This window comes from Neoarius graeffei, chromosome 14 (assembly GCF_027579695.1).
Source record: "Neoarius graeffei isolate fNeoGra1 chromosome 14, fNeoGra1.pri, whole genome shotgun sequence".
Taxonomy (NCBI): domain Eukaryota; kingdom Metazoa; phylum Chordata; class Actinopteri; order Siluriformes; family Ariidae; genus Neoarius; species Neoarius graeffei.
Window position 1 is genome coordinate 69,848,429 of NC_083582.1, and position 17,486 is coordinate 69,865,914.

Here is a 17,486-nt window from a genome sequence, read left to right on the forward strand (position 1 = left end):
TTCATGTCTGTTATTGTAACTGTAACATCACAAAAACATCAGTTGCGAAAAATTACCCTGTCAACACACGTGTGCTGGGATTTTAGTTTTTGTTTTTAAGATAATGTGAGCTTGGAGTCCATCAATGAAGCAAATGATGATATTTAGTGACTATTTGGAGTTCCAGATATAGTTCCAGCTGTTGCATGTCGGGGGAAAAAACAGCCCTCTACAAGTGAGCATAAACAGCCACGCCCTGTTCCAGTTCCAGCATGTTCCAGTTTGCTCACCCTGCCTAATACCTAATACACATGGCAATTCAAAGTTAAAGTACTCAATGCTGAATGAATTGATCAGTGCAAACACAGACATGTTTGTGCCAAGACAAGGGTATTGCATGGGTATTCAATGAAAATTTACCGTTCCATAAAAATCTTTGCTTCCAAAAGATCCAGATAAGCAACTAATCATAAATCAACGCACAGTTTAAATAAGACAAATCAGAGTGTTTTTTTTTTTGTTTGATAGTGGTCGCTTCATGATCTTGGACTCGTGGTCTGGACTCAAGAAACGAAACTTTCTTTTGAATTTGATACAAGGAGAATAACAACACATGGCTCTGTCCATCAATTTTTTTTAAAGCGAGAGTTCACGAATCACCAAGACAGGGTAATTAAAAGAAAGCATCTATTAAAATATATAAAAATTCACCCCTTTCAGAACCAATGTCTAACTTTAGCTTAAATTCACGTGACTAGCTCCAGCAAGTTGCAAGAGATGATCTGTACGTGTCCAGAACACACTACTCGAAAGCATCAAAGCGAAGCCTATGCATCAACCAATTAAAAAAAAGGCTCTAAGTGATATCCAACAGATCAAAGTGTGTGTGAGAGAAGGGGGGAAAAAAAGGCATCAGGTGTGTCTCGATTTCCTCTTTTTAATTTCAAAAGTCCTAGAACTACAAGCTATCATAAGCACAGGAAGTGAGATTTGTTTTAATAAGGATGTGAAAAGTGACTGCTGTGTCACTAATTAACAGTTAATCCATGAAATCGAGTCGTGCATGAGCCGACAGCCGACGAGGCGCGTAGCACCGAGTCGGCTATAACCTGTGTATGACGAGATTGAGTGGAATAACGGTTTTATTCTATCCACATTCACTGGATTTTGAGAAAGAGAGCATTTATATTTTTATTTTTTGCAAATCCGATAAATAAAAAATGTCCGACAAAATAATTTCCGCTTAGAATGTAAACAAACCGGTGAAATGACAGTAGAAATTTGTGAAAAATGCTATAATAAATCAACCATTCTTGAAAAATTAAAAAGACAGCTACCATCAAATACTTTTATTCCATATTTTGTTGCCTTTTTTTTGTGTGTTTTTTAGGGTTTTCTCAATCAAAATCGATCAATCAAAGTCCTTCCCACGCCATGTGGCGCACAGGGTGGTGCCGATCTCCCTTTCCGTAGCCCTCAGCCTCTCGCCTGTTACATAGCTAGGGTTACAGCGGGGGGCGTGTCCTCTGGCAACCGCGACAGTTTGACTCCCCACTCGCATCTATATTGCAGCGTGCCTTGCCAGACGGCAGTAGGTACCATTTTTATGATGGTCTTTGGTATGACCCGACCGTGAGTAGAACTCGCGATCTCCTGATCGAGAGGCGGACACGCTAACCACTAGGCCAACTCGCGGTCAAAACTAGGGTTTTCTGGCAGTCGGCAAACCAACTTAAAGGCGCGTTACCGCCACTGACTGGGCTGGAGTGTGGAACAGGAGATATTTGGGGGTGGGGGACTATATTCTTTTAGCTATTTCTGTTTCTTTTAAACACTTGAAAATTTTCAAGTAGTGTTTTTATTTCATCCTCGGTTGGTTGAGCAACACACTCCACCATTTTGTTTTTCTCTACTCATGGTATATGAGCGGACAGCCTAGTAGTAGAGTAGCCAATCAGAGTGCATGATTGCTCATATCCAGTTTACGTGGACAGAATAACTACCAGTTATACCTCTACCTATGATGTGCCAACACTACAGCCTTATACATCTTGTCTATCGGTTCACAAACGTCTAAGGAGTCATAGTACTGTACATTCTCAACGATATGGCTAATCCGTAAATATTGGCACCTCTATTACTAGTCATACTGCCTGGTACAGTGGCAATTTTGTTTAACTAAGCACTTACTGTTTTTAAAAAAAAATCTAAATCCTGGCAGACATAGCTGCAGGTATATCAAGACAAAACAAAAGCGTCTCAGACAGAGCATCAAAGAAAAAAAAAATTCTAACGCCCATCTTTCCTTCCAATCACCTTCCGACCTTAATTTCAAAACAGTCTAATCATCAAAAACAATCTCGAGAGTAGCATTACCCATCAGGAAAAGGCTCGAGTTCTATGATCTCTTCCATCTTCTGCCATTCAAGTTAATGACCTACACATCCTTTACACTGGGCTGCTCCCAAAACTACATGTCCAGGGAGACCAGATACACACTGATACTGAATGCATCAGAGTGCTTTACAAGAACATTTGATAGAATGCATCTTATCAGAGGAATGCATGGGGGCGTAATTCCTTCCGATCTTCTCCAGGGCTGGAAAAGGTTAAAATGCCTGCAGGCAGACTAAGAGAGCTCCAATTAGAGTGAGAATCCTGGGAGAGAAAGGGTTACTTGCTCCTCATGGACAGGAGTTAATGAGCTCTGCTTAATTGAACCGGGAGGTAACAGGCAGGAACAAGTGGTCCAGGCTACAGCTAATCACATACCAAGAGATTTAAACCACAGAAAACCTATAGCGTGTGACCCGCAGGGAAGCCTGAGGCACAGGGCTAGAGTTAACACTGCCGACTCAGAGCACTTTAAAAACACTGTTCTCTACCTGTTTTGCACTGCTTGAAGGCTCAAGTGGAAACTGGTGTTAATGCTTGTGAGCTTAAGCTGGGTTCACGCAGCTCTTCGCACTTATGGTTGTTTTTAAAGTCTCAATGCGTTTTTTTTAAAGCTATGGCATGTCGATTTGAGCCAAGGCTGACTGTCAGAGGTGCTGATGGTGAGCCACGTGGACATCACCGGGACGCAATCTGATGCACCTGACTGGTAGTCTTGTAATAAATTTATTTGTATTACACACTTCTTGATGCATTTTTATTTCTTAAGAAAACTGTATGCAAGCGGAAATAAGACCTGGCACCAATTTCTCTGAAAAACACAGCTGATATCGTAGCCCAATGACGTACAGAGCAGAGCATTTAAAAAGCCTAGGTCACAACCGGCCGTACGTGCTCCTACGGCCGGTCTATGTGCAAAAAAACGCAAGAAATGCACGGAGGGCGTGCGTGTGACGTGCTGATTTTCGAGCCGTAGACTGGCCGCAGAGGTTCTTTGTCATGTCAAACAAACTCTACGGGCGCTTACGTTTTTTTCAGGTTGCAAGACAAACTTACGGCCAACGTGCGTCTTTCTCCACGAACAAACAAACAAAAAACACACAGCGATTTGGGAAACGCCAAAAAATCGTACGTCCGGTTGTGACCTAGGCTTAACTGGACGAGCACAAGGTGACTCCAGGCTGAACCAAACCCATTTTACTGTTGGTCGTTTTCTCTAGATATACTATTACACTAGTGTCCATGACACTAAAGATACGGTACAAAAAGCTCCAACACTAATTTCACTAATGCATAAATGTACGTTAGCGGTCAGTCAATCTGCCCGTGTAATAATAGTGATCCATGATGTTCAGAAGGCCGAGTTTATACTCACGGCTGAAAAGGGATGAAGTGCTGCTTGTCTTCGTCATCCATCTTGCCAGTGATGATATCAGTGACATCCATTACTGTAGAAACAGAAGGGGGGGGAGGGGAAGAAAAAAAAAAGTCAGTCATTACTGCAGGACAGGGTGTTCTGGGTCTGTGGTTGTTCGCAACATCAGTCAAATACCCTCCTACTGTGAAAGCAGGCAGTTCTTGGCCACAATGATTGTCTACCAAGCGAAAACTTGTGGGTTATGGAGGCAGCGGGGTGCTGATGAGAGCGCCACTGCTGAGGTTCCATTTTACTCAGTTGCTCAGTGAGAAATTCTTTTAAGAAAGGTGAAGAGGAAGGTGAGGAGGAGGAGGGGGGGGAGATGATGCTTTTCTCCTTCCCACTTCAAAAACCTGTTTGATGTTGAAGCTGACACTTGCACATCCTCCCACATCTTCCTCCGTTCCCACACGCCTGGGGAAAAACACCACTCGGACCACATCAAAGCATGCAGGATGTCTGTACACCCTGTCAGATTACAACGCTGTAACAGTATATTCTGTATAAGTATCCTGAGGATATAACCAGATACACATATAGCACTCGGACTGAACGAACAATGTGTCGTACATGGATACAATACTGATATGAACAGGAGGCACATTATACTTTTTTTCATTTCAAAAGCTTGATATAAAGGTTTCTAGAGCAGCTGGTCGAATCTTTAGGAATACAGAAAAAAACCCACACCACATCACACAGTCAGATACAAGTCTCGTAGGACAGACAAAGATCATGTCCATTACTATGAATGGACAGCATTCATCCATCTATCCTTCGCAACTGCCCAAGCAGGCTGGAGTGATTTAATTGTGACTGCAAGTTTATTTATAGTTCGGGACATACAGTAGATCCAACTAAATTTGTTAGAAAATAATTTGATTAATTATTGATCAATCCTATTATATTAAATACATTGATTAAAGGTAGACTGCCTTTCAGATTTTTCAAGTTTAGGTCATAAAAAGAATTCCCCCCCGACACCTAAGTATTTCTATTTGTTGGACCAAAAGCTACTGAACTCGAATCACAGACTTCCAATTTTATTAGGTTTTTTTAATTGAACAATTATTTAATTTAGAGCCACGTGGTCCTAAATTCTCCGCTATTTTTTCCTCCTTCACCATGACCCAATTCAAGATACTACATCATGCATCACGTGGTGGGCTTTCCCCGTTCGCGCAAGGCATTGTGGGATACAAATTTGAAACAGGAGAGAAAAATGAAGGACGCGAGTGTGCGAATGAAACGTGAAGGACGACTACAGTAACAAACAGTAAGAAGAAAAGCCGTTATGTTATATACGAAGGAAAGGAAACGCAGGCCCGAACTAATAAATATCGGCGGTCAGCAAGCACCTCGGTGTGATCAGCTGTTCGTTTAGCGACAGAGTGATGGAACTGTCAGTGCACGCTCAAAGGTAAACCTGCGCATGCGCACACGCACAAACACACACACACACACACACAGACTTCCTCTGTCTGCTTGACTGCGCGAAACGAGCGATTTCATGGGCATTATTTGCTCAGGAATCCCTTCAAATTAAATAACTTCCCAGCCACAGAATGGCCTGTTTTGTGCGTTTATTTTTTTTTTGAGATATTATAGAAATAAACATATATCACAATGAACAAATTTCAGAAGAAACTAAATTTCACAGATTATGAAATCAAAAGGCTGTCTAGCTTTAATTATTTAAATAATTAATCAACCAAAAACAGCCCCATTCATGTGTCTTGTTTAGGCCACACCCACTTTGGGTTTAAATCTCAATACAGATAAGAAGAATATGGATATGTGGCGCACTGAAATGATACAGCTACCGGGAGCAGCAACAGATACAGATAATGGGATTGTGTTCCACCCCTAATGAATCCTAAGCACACCAGTGCATTTTGGTGCCTCTGAACGCATTACATAGAATCGCAGCGTAAAGCCTGACAAATTGACTGTATAGAGAAAAAGGAATCACATTTGTGCCAATGAGCACTCCGAGATGATCCCACTGAGTTCAATCTCCTCTTATCGGACGGAGAAAGGAGGACTGATTTTCTCTGGTGATGAGCAGTGGGCTGAGAGCCAATGTAATTAGTTTACTGTGGAGCAGCCATCTCTGCCACCAGGGAGAAATCACTCACCGATTCCTCATTCTACTCCTGTGACCCATGATTATCAAAAATAATCACACAACTAGGCAAGAAGACTCAAGACAAAATTCTTTGTTCACTCCCTCGGTCACGCGTTCAAGAGCTTCCCAACAAACCTTCTGACAGATCATTAACAACTTATACAAATTATAAATCTCACGCCGTGCTGAAAAAGAAGACAAGTACTTCCGAAAGTCTACTTCAAAATATTTCACGCAAAGGCATCCAAACTTATCCACAAAGGTATGTTCGAACTTTTAAATCACACCAAAGAGTTTTGTTACTGTTTCGAGTGAATTTGGTTACCCTTCTTAAACAGTTAGTACAATCATATCAAACAAGAACATGTGGGTGGAGCTACAAGAACTGCAGGCCTCTGATTGGTCAAAAGCACGAACATACCTGATTGATCTCTCTAGCTAGCATCACTTTTCTACTCAAGAATACCGCTCAGAAATCTTCCATTTCTCTCTTCTCAAACATCATTTTCATACATATTTAGGAAACTGTTTTTGTTTACACAATTTTGCCACAGTTTCATTTTTCAGATTCATTTCATTTATTTATTTACCAATACCAGTCGTATTTACCCAGCATTCGACTCAATTTCACATTTCTTATCCACAATCAAAAATTCTCCATCTTCAACAGGTTAAATCCTATATGCAGAGATGTCCACAAGCGCCGGCAACTGGCGGTTTTCTCCGCCTACTGAGGATTTGCACGTGACGTCACGAGGTCACGTGATATTTGTTTATCCGCCATTTTGGACGGCAAGGTCACGCATAGAACTTAGACGGACCCGTTCTAATTATCAAGTGTGTGGGAGCAGATCTTTCGAGAATGGTTATATCTTGTTCAGCATTTGGTTGTACCAATAGACAGGGCCAAAAGGAGGGCCTGTCATTTTATAGATTCCCCGCAGACGAGGAGAGACGTGCAAAATGGGTGTCCGCTGTGCGAAGAGAAAACTGGAACCCCAGTTCTACCAGCCGAATTTGTAGTGAACACTTCATATCAGGTAGGTGTAATCTTCTAATTCAATACTCCTAGTACGTCTGTTAAGTTGATTTTTGGATTGAATGATAGCTGCATACTTAGAAACTAGACAGTCTCTAATGTTTAAAATGGCTATGCTGAGCCCTACTACCCTATGACAATGTTTTATCTTTTTGGCTCATATATGCCTTTGAAAGGCCAATCCATAGTAGGGATGGCAAAAACAAAAAAAAAATCTTGACCGACCACCGAGCCTCATTAGCCGGTTAAAGTCGGTTAACCTATGAGTTTAAACAGGGATGCAAACGGCGGATGCCGTTTCACGGCTGAAACGCGCAGATCCGATTTTTTTCTTTAGGGGGGCGTTGGAGTGTCTGAATAATTTCATCAGAGTAAATTCTGTATTAAAATTACTAAATAAGCGATAAAACGTCCTGCATAGTCTCTTTATGATAAACATCTTAATGCCACTTACCCGTGAGGTTATCAAGTAGACATTCTTCTTCGGAACCTTCCAGAGGTATAGTTGAGATACCCATCCCGCAACAAAATATTTATAAGCTTCCAGGCTCTTGTAAGCTTTGAGGGCTTTGCCAGTGTAACACGATTCATGATTAACGAGAAAATTGTAAATGTCGTGGTAGCCCAGATCGGGCTCCGAATTTCCCTGAACAAGGATTGCAGCAAGTTGTACGGATCTGCAATCCCCAACCTGGAACACTTTTCCATGTAACGCTGCCTCACGTCACCTTCAAGATGCTGAACAAACTTAGACAAGTAATCGCGTGATGTAGATGGGGTATTTTCCAAATTTTCTTGGGGATTACTCCCTGGATCCATTACATTCGCGCAAGGTAAACAATCCTGAAGCCGTCCAATATGGCGGAGTAAACATGGACGGGTCACGTGACTGCACATCCTCTACACAGACGGTCTGTGCCGGCCACTTGATCCCAGAAAAAAATTAAAAAACTTGCCTTTTTACGGAAGCTGAGAGAGGCCCTTCATATAATCCTTTTTTTTTTTTTTATTCACCTTGTTATCCCGAGATAATGACATAATTAATTCAGGATCTCGAGAAAACAACACAACTAATTCGAGATCTCGAGAAAACAAAACCGTTATTTCGAGATCTCGAGAAAACAAAACAATTATTCTGTGATCTCGAGAAAACAAAATTATTTCATGATCTCGAGTAAACAGCTGAGAAATGGTTCATTCAGGTACGCCAAGAGACTTGTGATATGCTGACTTTGGGGCTATTTCTCATTCTGTATAGACGCAACTTTGGTCATTAGAACGTCTGGAATAATCGATCACCTAATCAAATCAAGTTTATTTGTACAGCGCTTTTAACAATAAACATTGTCGCAAAGCAGCTTTACAGAATTTGAACGACTTAAAACATGAGCTAATTTTATCCCTAATCTATCCCCAATGAGCAAGCCTGTGGCGACGGTGGCAAGGAAAAACTCCCTCAGACGACATGAGGAAGAAACCTCGAGAGGAACCAGACTCAAAAGGGAACCCATCCTCATTTGGGCAACAACAGACAGCCTGACTATAATATTAACAGTTTTAACAGGTATAACCATCAACTGTCCTCATGGGGCCGTCCTTCACAGGAGTGGGGCGATAAAACTCCGACCAGACACAGGGCACCAGGATGGATCAAGCAGGTCCGAGGGGCAGAAGAGGCCAGCATCTCAATCCCAGGATCAACAGTAAGGCAATATTTTGATCAGGGGTTGACACAGGGAGAGATTGCATTAAGTCTTTTAATAAGGGATCATTTCAAAATTAGTCCGCGGCACCTCCGCAGAAGACTGGCCCCCCTCTCTCTCAAAGCATCGTAAAAAGCCATTTCTGCTTTGTTACATGTCCGCCAATTTCTAAGTCTTCGTTGTCTGACCCACAGGGGGCGCAGCTCTGCTAGAAATCTCAGGTGTTTTCTCGAGATCATGAAATAATTGTCTTGTTTTCTCGAGATCTCGAATTAGTTGTGTTGTTTTCTCGAGATCCTGAATTAATTATGTCGTTATCTCGGGATAACAAGGTGAATAAAAAAAAAAAAAAAAGATTATATGAAGGGCCTCTCGCGGCTTCCGCACCTTTTAACATTCACGTGATTTATATAGTTTCCGCTGTCCATCCAATTATTTCACTACAAAATGGTCTTCGATTTGAATCTAGCATGACCGGAAGCGACGCCATATTTGTTGACCGATTCTCACATTCTGATTGGCTGAGCTGGACCACGTGACCACGCCATAGCGTATGTAGTCATGTTACAGAGCCAGGCAGTATACTACAGAGGGTAACTGAGAAAGCAAAGCACACAAACATCTGGAGGGAAATTTCATACACAGGGAAATGGTTAGTAATTTATTAGCTGAGAATGCACGTCAATTTCAAAATTAGCTTCGCCGCTACAGATTCCAGAGCCGCCTAATACTTTTTTCTTTTTGCCGGCTACTCCAAATTTCCTGGAGAACATGATTTTCTCTTCATGTTTGCTCACTAAATAAGGGACAACAAAAGAACACTGAAGCAACAGCTGTAAGAAGTCCTGCCACAAAATGTGCTTCTACTTGCATTTCTGTTATTAACGTTGTCTGTCAACGTTTGCACTCAAAAATTATTTCAGTTTCCAAGAAATGTAAAGTATTGGCACCCTTCCCAACCTTTTAGATGCATGCTGCGATCAAAACTCGAAAATCACTTTGGATAATATCTGATGTTTCTGCTTCACAGGAAAATAATTTCGAGCAACATTTTAACCCACAATCTCTACAGAACCAGTCCTACTTTCACGTCAGTGTTATGTAATGGAAAGCCAGTATGGTACACGATCAGGAGACAAATTTGGATTTGCTGTCATGCTGTGCTATACCGGTCTGATGAACAAGCGCTGTAAGTAATATAGATTTGAAATATGGGACTTTGTACAGTTCCTTAGATATCTGGAAGGTTCCCTGCCTCAGATGAAGTGTGTTAAATCACTGTTTACCTGCTACTCCGAAGGGTCTTCGAAGCCCGGATGTCAGCTTTTTAGTGTTGTTGTCTCGCAGTTCCATGCGCCCAACTCGGACAATCTGACAGACAAAACTGATTTTCTCCCGCTTCAGATCCTCACTGCCCAGATCCTGTACAGCAACCACAAACCACACATCATCTCATTACACAAAAAAAATATGGAGTACGTGGCCATCTCCAGTTCTGAAAAGGAGGGCAAAAGAGTGCTTCTGAAAGCAGAAAATTAGAATCTGCTGAAGGCTTAGTGCCAAGATCAAGTGTCTGGTTAACACGATGTGTTTTATTTCTTCTCTTGCTGGTTGAGGGTGAGAATGATTGATCCACTGATTGGACCTTTTCCAGAGTGAGTAAACTTTTCCCAAGTGGGCTCTTACGCAGGATAACTTGTAATGCCCTAATGGCGTCTGATTAGTACAGTGCCTCATTTCCTGTGGTGGGACGTCATGCTCACACAGGGATGCAGCTGCTACTCTCCATTTGAGCCATTAGAAAAAAGTGGTGATAGAATAATGTAATACACAGCATTCTAACAATATCCTAATCAATAGTGTGTGATGATGGCTCTTCATGAAATCAGCTGGGCTGCAAGTTCTACTAATGCACCGATTCCATGGTCTTGATTAAGGTGTAATTAGCATGCCACAATACTGTAATTATGATGTTATCAAAAAAGCACAACACAAATTAAAGTTTGACTTCATAAATACTATAATTACTCGACTGCGACACAATGATTTCTTTGGCAAAACATCATTCTTGGTTGATTCATTGTCTAAATGTTTACCTGAAACAGGCGAATAGGAACTACATCGACACTTCAACGATACATGTGACGATTATTAAGAACCTGAATCTTTAAAAGCCTCAGGAATCACAAGAGAGTGTGATTTTAATGAGATCTTTACTCTCTATCCCACTGGACTTTAATTTATTTAGATAAACGAGCAAAGAGCAGAAGAGATAAGGAGGATACACACTGTGAACACAGCTCGCAGGTTGTGAAGCTGATCAATGTCTTTGACCAGACCGGAACTGGACCACCGGACAAGATAGTTCTCACTGTGAAAGAGGGGGGGAAAAAAAAAGTGAGAAATAGTGTTTTTATACAACACTAATACAAATACCTAATACAATTCAGAAACAGCGATCAGTGGGAACTTCATTGCTTCATCATTACTGTGCAGTATACTCAAGGATCCTCGTCCTGGCAAAATCTCCACTGTTTCAGACGCTTAATTAAATCAGTTATTTTATATAACGACAACGTATTTTAAATGAATTTGCATTTTAAATACATTACATTAGACGACACAGGGTTTGGAACAAAACCAAATTTTTGGTGTAGTGGTTAGCGCTGTCGCCTCACAGCGAGAAGGTTCTGGGCTCGAGCCCAGCGGCCGGCGAGGGCCTTTCTGTGTGGAGTTTGCATGTTCTCTCCGTGTCTGCGTGGGTTTCCTCCGGGTGCTCTGGTTTCCCCCACAGTCCAAAGACATGCAGTTAGGTCAGCGTGGGGCGGCCTTGGGCTGGAGTGCCCTTGAGTGGCGGCGCACACGTACAGTGCCTTGCAAAAGTATTCATCCCCCTTAGTGTTTGTCCTGTTTTGTCGCATTACAAGCTGGAATTGAAATGGATTTTTGGGGGGTTAGCACCATTTGATTTACACAACATGCCTCCAAATTTAAAGGTGCACACTGTTTTTTTTTTTATTTATTGTGACACGAACAATAATTAAGATGAAAAAACAGAAATCTGGAGTGTGCAGAGGTATTCACCCCCCTCAAAAGTCAATACTTTGTAGAGCCACCTTTTGCTACAATTACAGTTACAAGTCTCTTGGGGTATGTCTCTATTAGCTTAGCGCATCTAACCACTGGGGTTTTTGCCCGTTCCTCAAGGCCAAGCTGCTCCAACTCCTTCAAGTTGGATGGGTTGCGTTGGTGCACAGCAATCTTCAAGTTATGCCACAGATTCTCAACTGGGTTGAGGTCTGGGCTTTGATTAGGCCATTTCAAGACATTTAAATGTTTCCCTTTAAACCACTCCACTGCGGCTTTAGCAGTATGTTGAGGGTCATTGTCTTGCTGGAACGTGAACCTTTGTTCCAGTCTCAAACCTCTGGCTGACTCAAACAGGTTTTCCTCCAGAATTGCTCTGGATTTAGTGCCATCCATCTTTCCTTCAGTCCTGACCAGCTTTCCTGTCCCTGCAGATGAAAAATATCCCCACAGCATGATGCTGCCACCACCATGCTTCATTGTAGGGATGGTGTTCTCAGGGTGTTGGGTTTGCGCCACACATGGCATTTCCCATGAAGGCCAAAAAGATCAATTTTTGTCTCATTTGACCAGAGAATCTTCTTCCATGTGTTTGGGGAGTCTGCCACATGCTGTTGGGCAAACTCCAAACATGTTTTCTTAAGCAATGGCTTTTTTCTGGACACTCTTCCATAAAGCCCCACTCTGTGGAGTGTCCAGCTTAAAGTGGTCCTACGGACAGATACTCCCATCTCCACTGTGGATCTCTGCAGTGCCTTCAGTGTTATCTTTGGTGTCTTTGTTGCATCTCTGATTAATGCCCTCCTTGCCCAGTCTGAGTTTTGGTGGGCGGGGCCTTCTCTGGTCAGGTTTGTAGTGGTGCCATGTTCTTTCAATTTTGCTATAATGGATTTAATGGTGCTCTGTGAGATATCCAAAGTTTGGGATATTTTTTATAACCCAACCCTGATCTATACTTCTCCACAACTTCGTCTCTGACCTATTTGGAGGCTCCTTGGTTCTCATGTTGCTTGCTTAGAAGTGTTGCATACTCAGGGTCCTTCCAGAACAGGTTGATTTATACGGATGTCATGTGACAGATCATGTGACACTTTGATTGCACACAGGTGGATCTTAATCAACTAATTATGTGACTTATGAAGTGAATTGGTTGGACCAGCTCTTATTTAGGGGTTTCATATGAAAGGGGGTGAATACCTATGCACACTCCAGATTTCTGTTTTTACATCTTATTGTTTGTCACACAATAAAAAAAAACAATAATAATAACGTGCACCTTTAAAGTGGTAGGCATGTTGGGTAAATCAAATGGTGCTAACCCCCCAAAAATCCATTTTAATTCCAGCTTGTAATGCAACAAAACAGGACAAACACCAAGGGGGATGAATACTTTTGCAAGACACTGCATATTGGCGTTATGGCAGTTCTGCATCATGTTCCTGAAGATTTTGATTACCATTTGTCTTGTGAGCAAACCATTTAGGCAGCACCTGTCAAACATCTAACCATGGAGGTGACTCGGTCCCTCAAGTCGGCTGGTAATGAACCACTAATGTCACCTTCTCAAGTGGCAGACACTAATTTGGAAATTGTCGAGCACTGAAATCACCGAATACTTTTGCAAGGCGCTGTCGGCAGCGGCTTTGCTCTCCCATGATGAACTAAATTTTGTTGTACATTTGTGCAGTGACAAAGGCAATCTATTCTATTCTTCTATTCTAGTCACATTTTGATCAATAGGCCTATTTCACACGGTTTACCCCATGTGATCTGTCAGTTTTGTGTTCAAATCTCTTTTCAAACGGTGATGGATAACAAAGATGATGTATCTCTCATCTCATCTCATTATCTCTAGCCGCTTTATCCTGTTCTACAGGGTCGCAGGCAAGCTGGAGCCTATCCCAGCTGACTACGGGCGAAAGGCGGGGTACACCCTGGACAAGTCGCCAGGTCATCACAGGGCTGACACACAGACACAGACAACCATTCACACTCACATTCACACCTACGGTCAATTTAGAGTCACCAGTTAACCTAACCTGCATGTCTTTGGACTGTGGGGGAAACCGGAGCACCCGGAGGAAACCCACGCAGACACGGGGAGAACATGCAAACTCCGCACAGAAAGGCCCTCGCCGGCCACGGGGCTCGAACCCAGGACCTTCTTGCTGTGAGCCGACAGTGCTAACCACTACACCACCGTGCCGCCCATGATGTATCTCATATTTAAAAAAAAAAAAAGTAGTGAAATGGCTCACAGTCCAACAGGAGAGTTTCTGGAGAGGAAAACATCCGTTTGCATTTATTGTGCACATGCAACAGGAGTGCCAATAATTCTTCCAAATAGCTTTGAGAGAAAATTGTACTATAAAGTAAGGTTATTATGAGAAAGACTTTTCTTCATCAGCAAGTTTCTTAAATTTGACACAATTTAATTCTGTGCAAGGTTTTATTTTATTTTATACAGCAATTGTTGCCCACACTCAAACCGTATAACACATCGTAATCCTTTTAAATAAGAACCATATCATCGGAAGTCATTCTGAAAGAAACAGAATTCTGAAAGCTTAAAGTGCATATCCTGGACCAAATTCTTTTTTTTTTTTTTATATATGAAAGTATGTCCCTTTACGCACTCATCCAGAAGGGCAATTTTGCACAAGGCCGTCTGTCTACAGCAGAAAAAAATAAAAACAAAACGCGTCTGGAAAAATCCCAAGGGAGTCTGGAGCCAGATTCGTGACGTTACCTGCGGAAGCGCCAGCAGGCTGCGAGAGCTTTGCACGGTTTCAGTGCACAGCCTGTGTAGACCAAGCGCTCCCATTTCTCCCTCATTGTCCGGTCTTTTGGGAAACGATGAGTACTAATCCCATCAAGATTGGTGTTGCTACACCCTCCTACGATACATCTGTTCACCATTTTAATAATTACGCGATAATGTTGAAGAAATTTGCAGAAAACCACCAGATCGTTTTCTCATAAACAAACCAGCGCTGACGTAGGATTCAGAAGGAAGTGTCCCGCACGCGACGTCACGAAAATCAATGTTTGCCGGGAAATCCAAACGGCAAGTTTTTTCAGAAGCGGACCAATTCGCCTCAAATGGCTTGATTTCAACTGAATTTTTCTGGTATTGCGCAAGGGAAAAAAATTGCACAAAATGCAAAATGTGACAGATATTTGACCAAAGTTTAATATAAAATAGGAGAATTACATTGATCTTGCTCCTGAATTTACCCGTGATATGCACTTTAATAATCAGACACGTGATGAACAGTGATGTTATTTTAATTTTAAAAAAAAGCCACTGCAGCTCAGGGTTTTACCCAATGCCCTTTTTAAAAAGCTTTAATCCAAGAAGAGGAGTCCCCTCCAGAAGGCCTATCAAAATCAGTTACTTTCTGTTTGCGTATTTGAGTGCATGCACATACACACTACCTTCTCTCCATATGTATTTATAGACACAGTATGCGTTGTGGCTTGTGTGCGTGTGCTCTGTTTTAGGAAGTAGGTGGGTTTGTGTCTGTGCCCATGTTTAGTGTGCATGCACACAATTAAGCATGGGACTGGCTGATTGACAGCTGTGGTCAGTACAGAGTGTGTTTCTCAAGGAAATACCTGATGAATTTGTACTCATTGGGGTCGTAGAGGGACATGAGCACCTCGGCGTCCTCTCCGATCTTACACACCACGTTCTTCAGCGTCACAAAGAGAGCAAAGGATGGCGTGGAGGCAAACTTGGCCTGTCGACTCAGATCCAGATTCTGTCTCTGAGACTAGCAGGAGTGAAAGAGAGCACAAGAGAGAGAGAGACACACATTCACAGACTTGCTCTGATTAGGGGTGTTTTCATACTTGGCCTGATTGAGGGGCCTGGGAGAATAACTTACAGGAATTACATAAAAGAATTCATTCTGCCATGCAGCAATTCCTTTTCAGCTGCACAATTCCACATATATCACTTTTGTGCATGCAGGTTGGTAAGATGGCAGGTGCTCGGTTCATCCGTTTATTTGTTTCCTCCATACCTCTGGAACGAACACTCCAAGTACAAGAACCGTGCATGTTTCACCACGATCTCAGTGTCAGTTCTCCAGTTCTGAAAGTGTGGCTTTATTTATCACTAGAAAATCCTGTCTCCTCCACGGACCGCAATAATCCTTTCCTTGCCCTCACTAAACCTAAAACAAGAAGCAATCTGAAAAGCTGAACCGGTCATGTTACTCGACATGCAGCGCCGCACCACAGCGTGATCAAAGCAAGCCTGTTTTCATGACCAGGGGACTGGTTCTCTGGACAACTCCCGCGCTCACACTTCACCAATCGTACCGAACTTTGCGACGCAAACTGACAGTTTTTAAACCGCAAATTCATGCTTCTCTAACGTTCGTTGTAACATCAACTCGGCACATCCGTGTGAAAGAGAAAGCTAAAAACAACCTGCAAGTCACATCGGTTCACCCTGTTCTGTTCCCAGAGCAGATATGGAAATAGAGATCATGCGTCAACTACAGAACGCACATCTGAGGTTATCCAAGTTTCACACCTGTCTATTTGCGAGTTCTGCATTTCTGATTAGGCCCTGCTCTGTGATGCTGCAGGGCAAGTGTGCACACGTGTGTATGCATACATTGGAGGTGGGGGGGGTAGAGACAAGGAGAGTGACAGTAAACCTCCGTGAGCATGCACAAGAGTGTATACGTCTCTGAGAGAGGCTTCAGGGCTGATCTGGCAGACTGAAAGCTGATCTCGTCATGTTCTCGCTCTCTGAACATGTTTAGTCAAAGGAATTCGTCTCATTCCATCAAATCCAGTGTTTCACAAAAGAAGGGTGTACATTTTTACATGGTGACTAATACACAGGAAAGCTGAACAACACGATCTAACCCATTCCTAAAAAAATAAATAAATATATATATATATATATATATATATATATATATATATATATATATATATATATATATATATATATCTTTAAATAGCAGGTAAGTAGTAATTATAGAAATCAGGGTGATTATAACTGATAATATATTTAAGCCTGCATAGCTTGCTTAAAGCCTTGGGTATGTTCCACATGCATTAAAACCGAGTGTGTTAATCATAAACAATTTTTATGCAACAGAGACGGACGTCGCGAAGAATTCTGGACTCCTTGAAAGAATATCCCTCAGGTCCTCGAATCCTATTTTCAAACCGCATGTTATTTTTAGGTCACCGCCTCACAGCCCACTAACAAACATCCCGATACCAGTCGCAAAGATGACAAAAATTAAGGAATAATTGGCCAATATTATTTTTACAGTCAGGGAAAAGAAGTATTCGACATCTATTTTTCTATTAAATATATTTCCAGTGCAGTTACTCACATGAAATGTTGAGAGATATTGGTATTAATGTAATTAAACTACACAGAAAAAAAAGAACTCGTAATATTCCAATCCCTAGAAAGTCATATGCAATAAAGTGGAATGATGCTGGAAAAAAAAAAAAAAGTATTGAATACAGTAAGAAACCTAGATGATTAAACTAATTAAGCTGTCATGCAAGAAAAATCTCATGATGTGTAGAGGCAAAGAGCTCTCCCAAGACCGTCACAACAAGACTGTCAAGCAGCAAAGTAATGGCAATGACAGATTTCTCAAGTCCTAAATGTTCCTATACAGGGCTTTGCACAGTCATGTAACCCCTATCGCTACGGTAACTACACCACCATGACAAGAGGCACACTCGTTGTGC

General features: G+C 42.0%; 1 protein-coding gene across 1 annotated transcript in view; it reads right to left on the bottom strand.

Annotated features, from left to right (window-relative positions):
• dock1 (dedicator of cytokinesis 1) overlaps window positions 1–17,486 on the bottom strand; it is a 742,670-nt gene that overhangs the window by 578,200 nt on the left and 146,984 nt on the right. The window contains exons 8-11 of the mRNA XM_060940282.1: window positions 15,366–15,523; window positions 10,950–11,031; window positions 9,947–10,082; window positions 3,749–3,821 (exon numbers count right to left, since the gene is read on the bottom strand). Coding sequence (XP_060796265.1) covers window positions 3,749–3,821; window positions 9,947–10,082; window positions 10,950–11,031; window positions 15,366–15,523 — 449 coding nt within the window. The remainder of the gene's footprint in view (window positions 1–3,748; window positions 3,822–9,946; window positions 10,083–10,949; window positions 11,032–15,365; window positions 15,524–17,486) is intronic.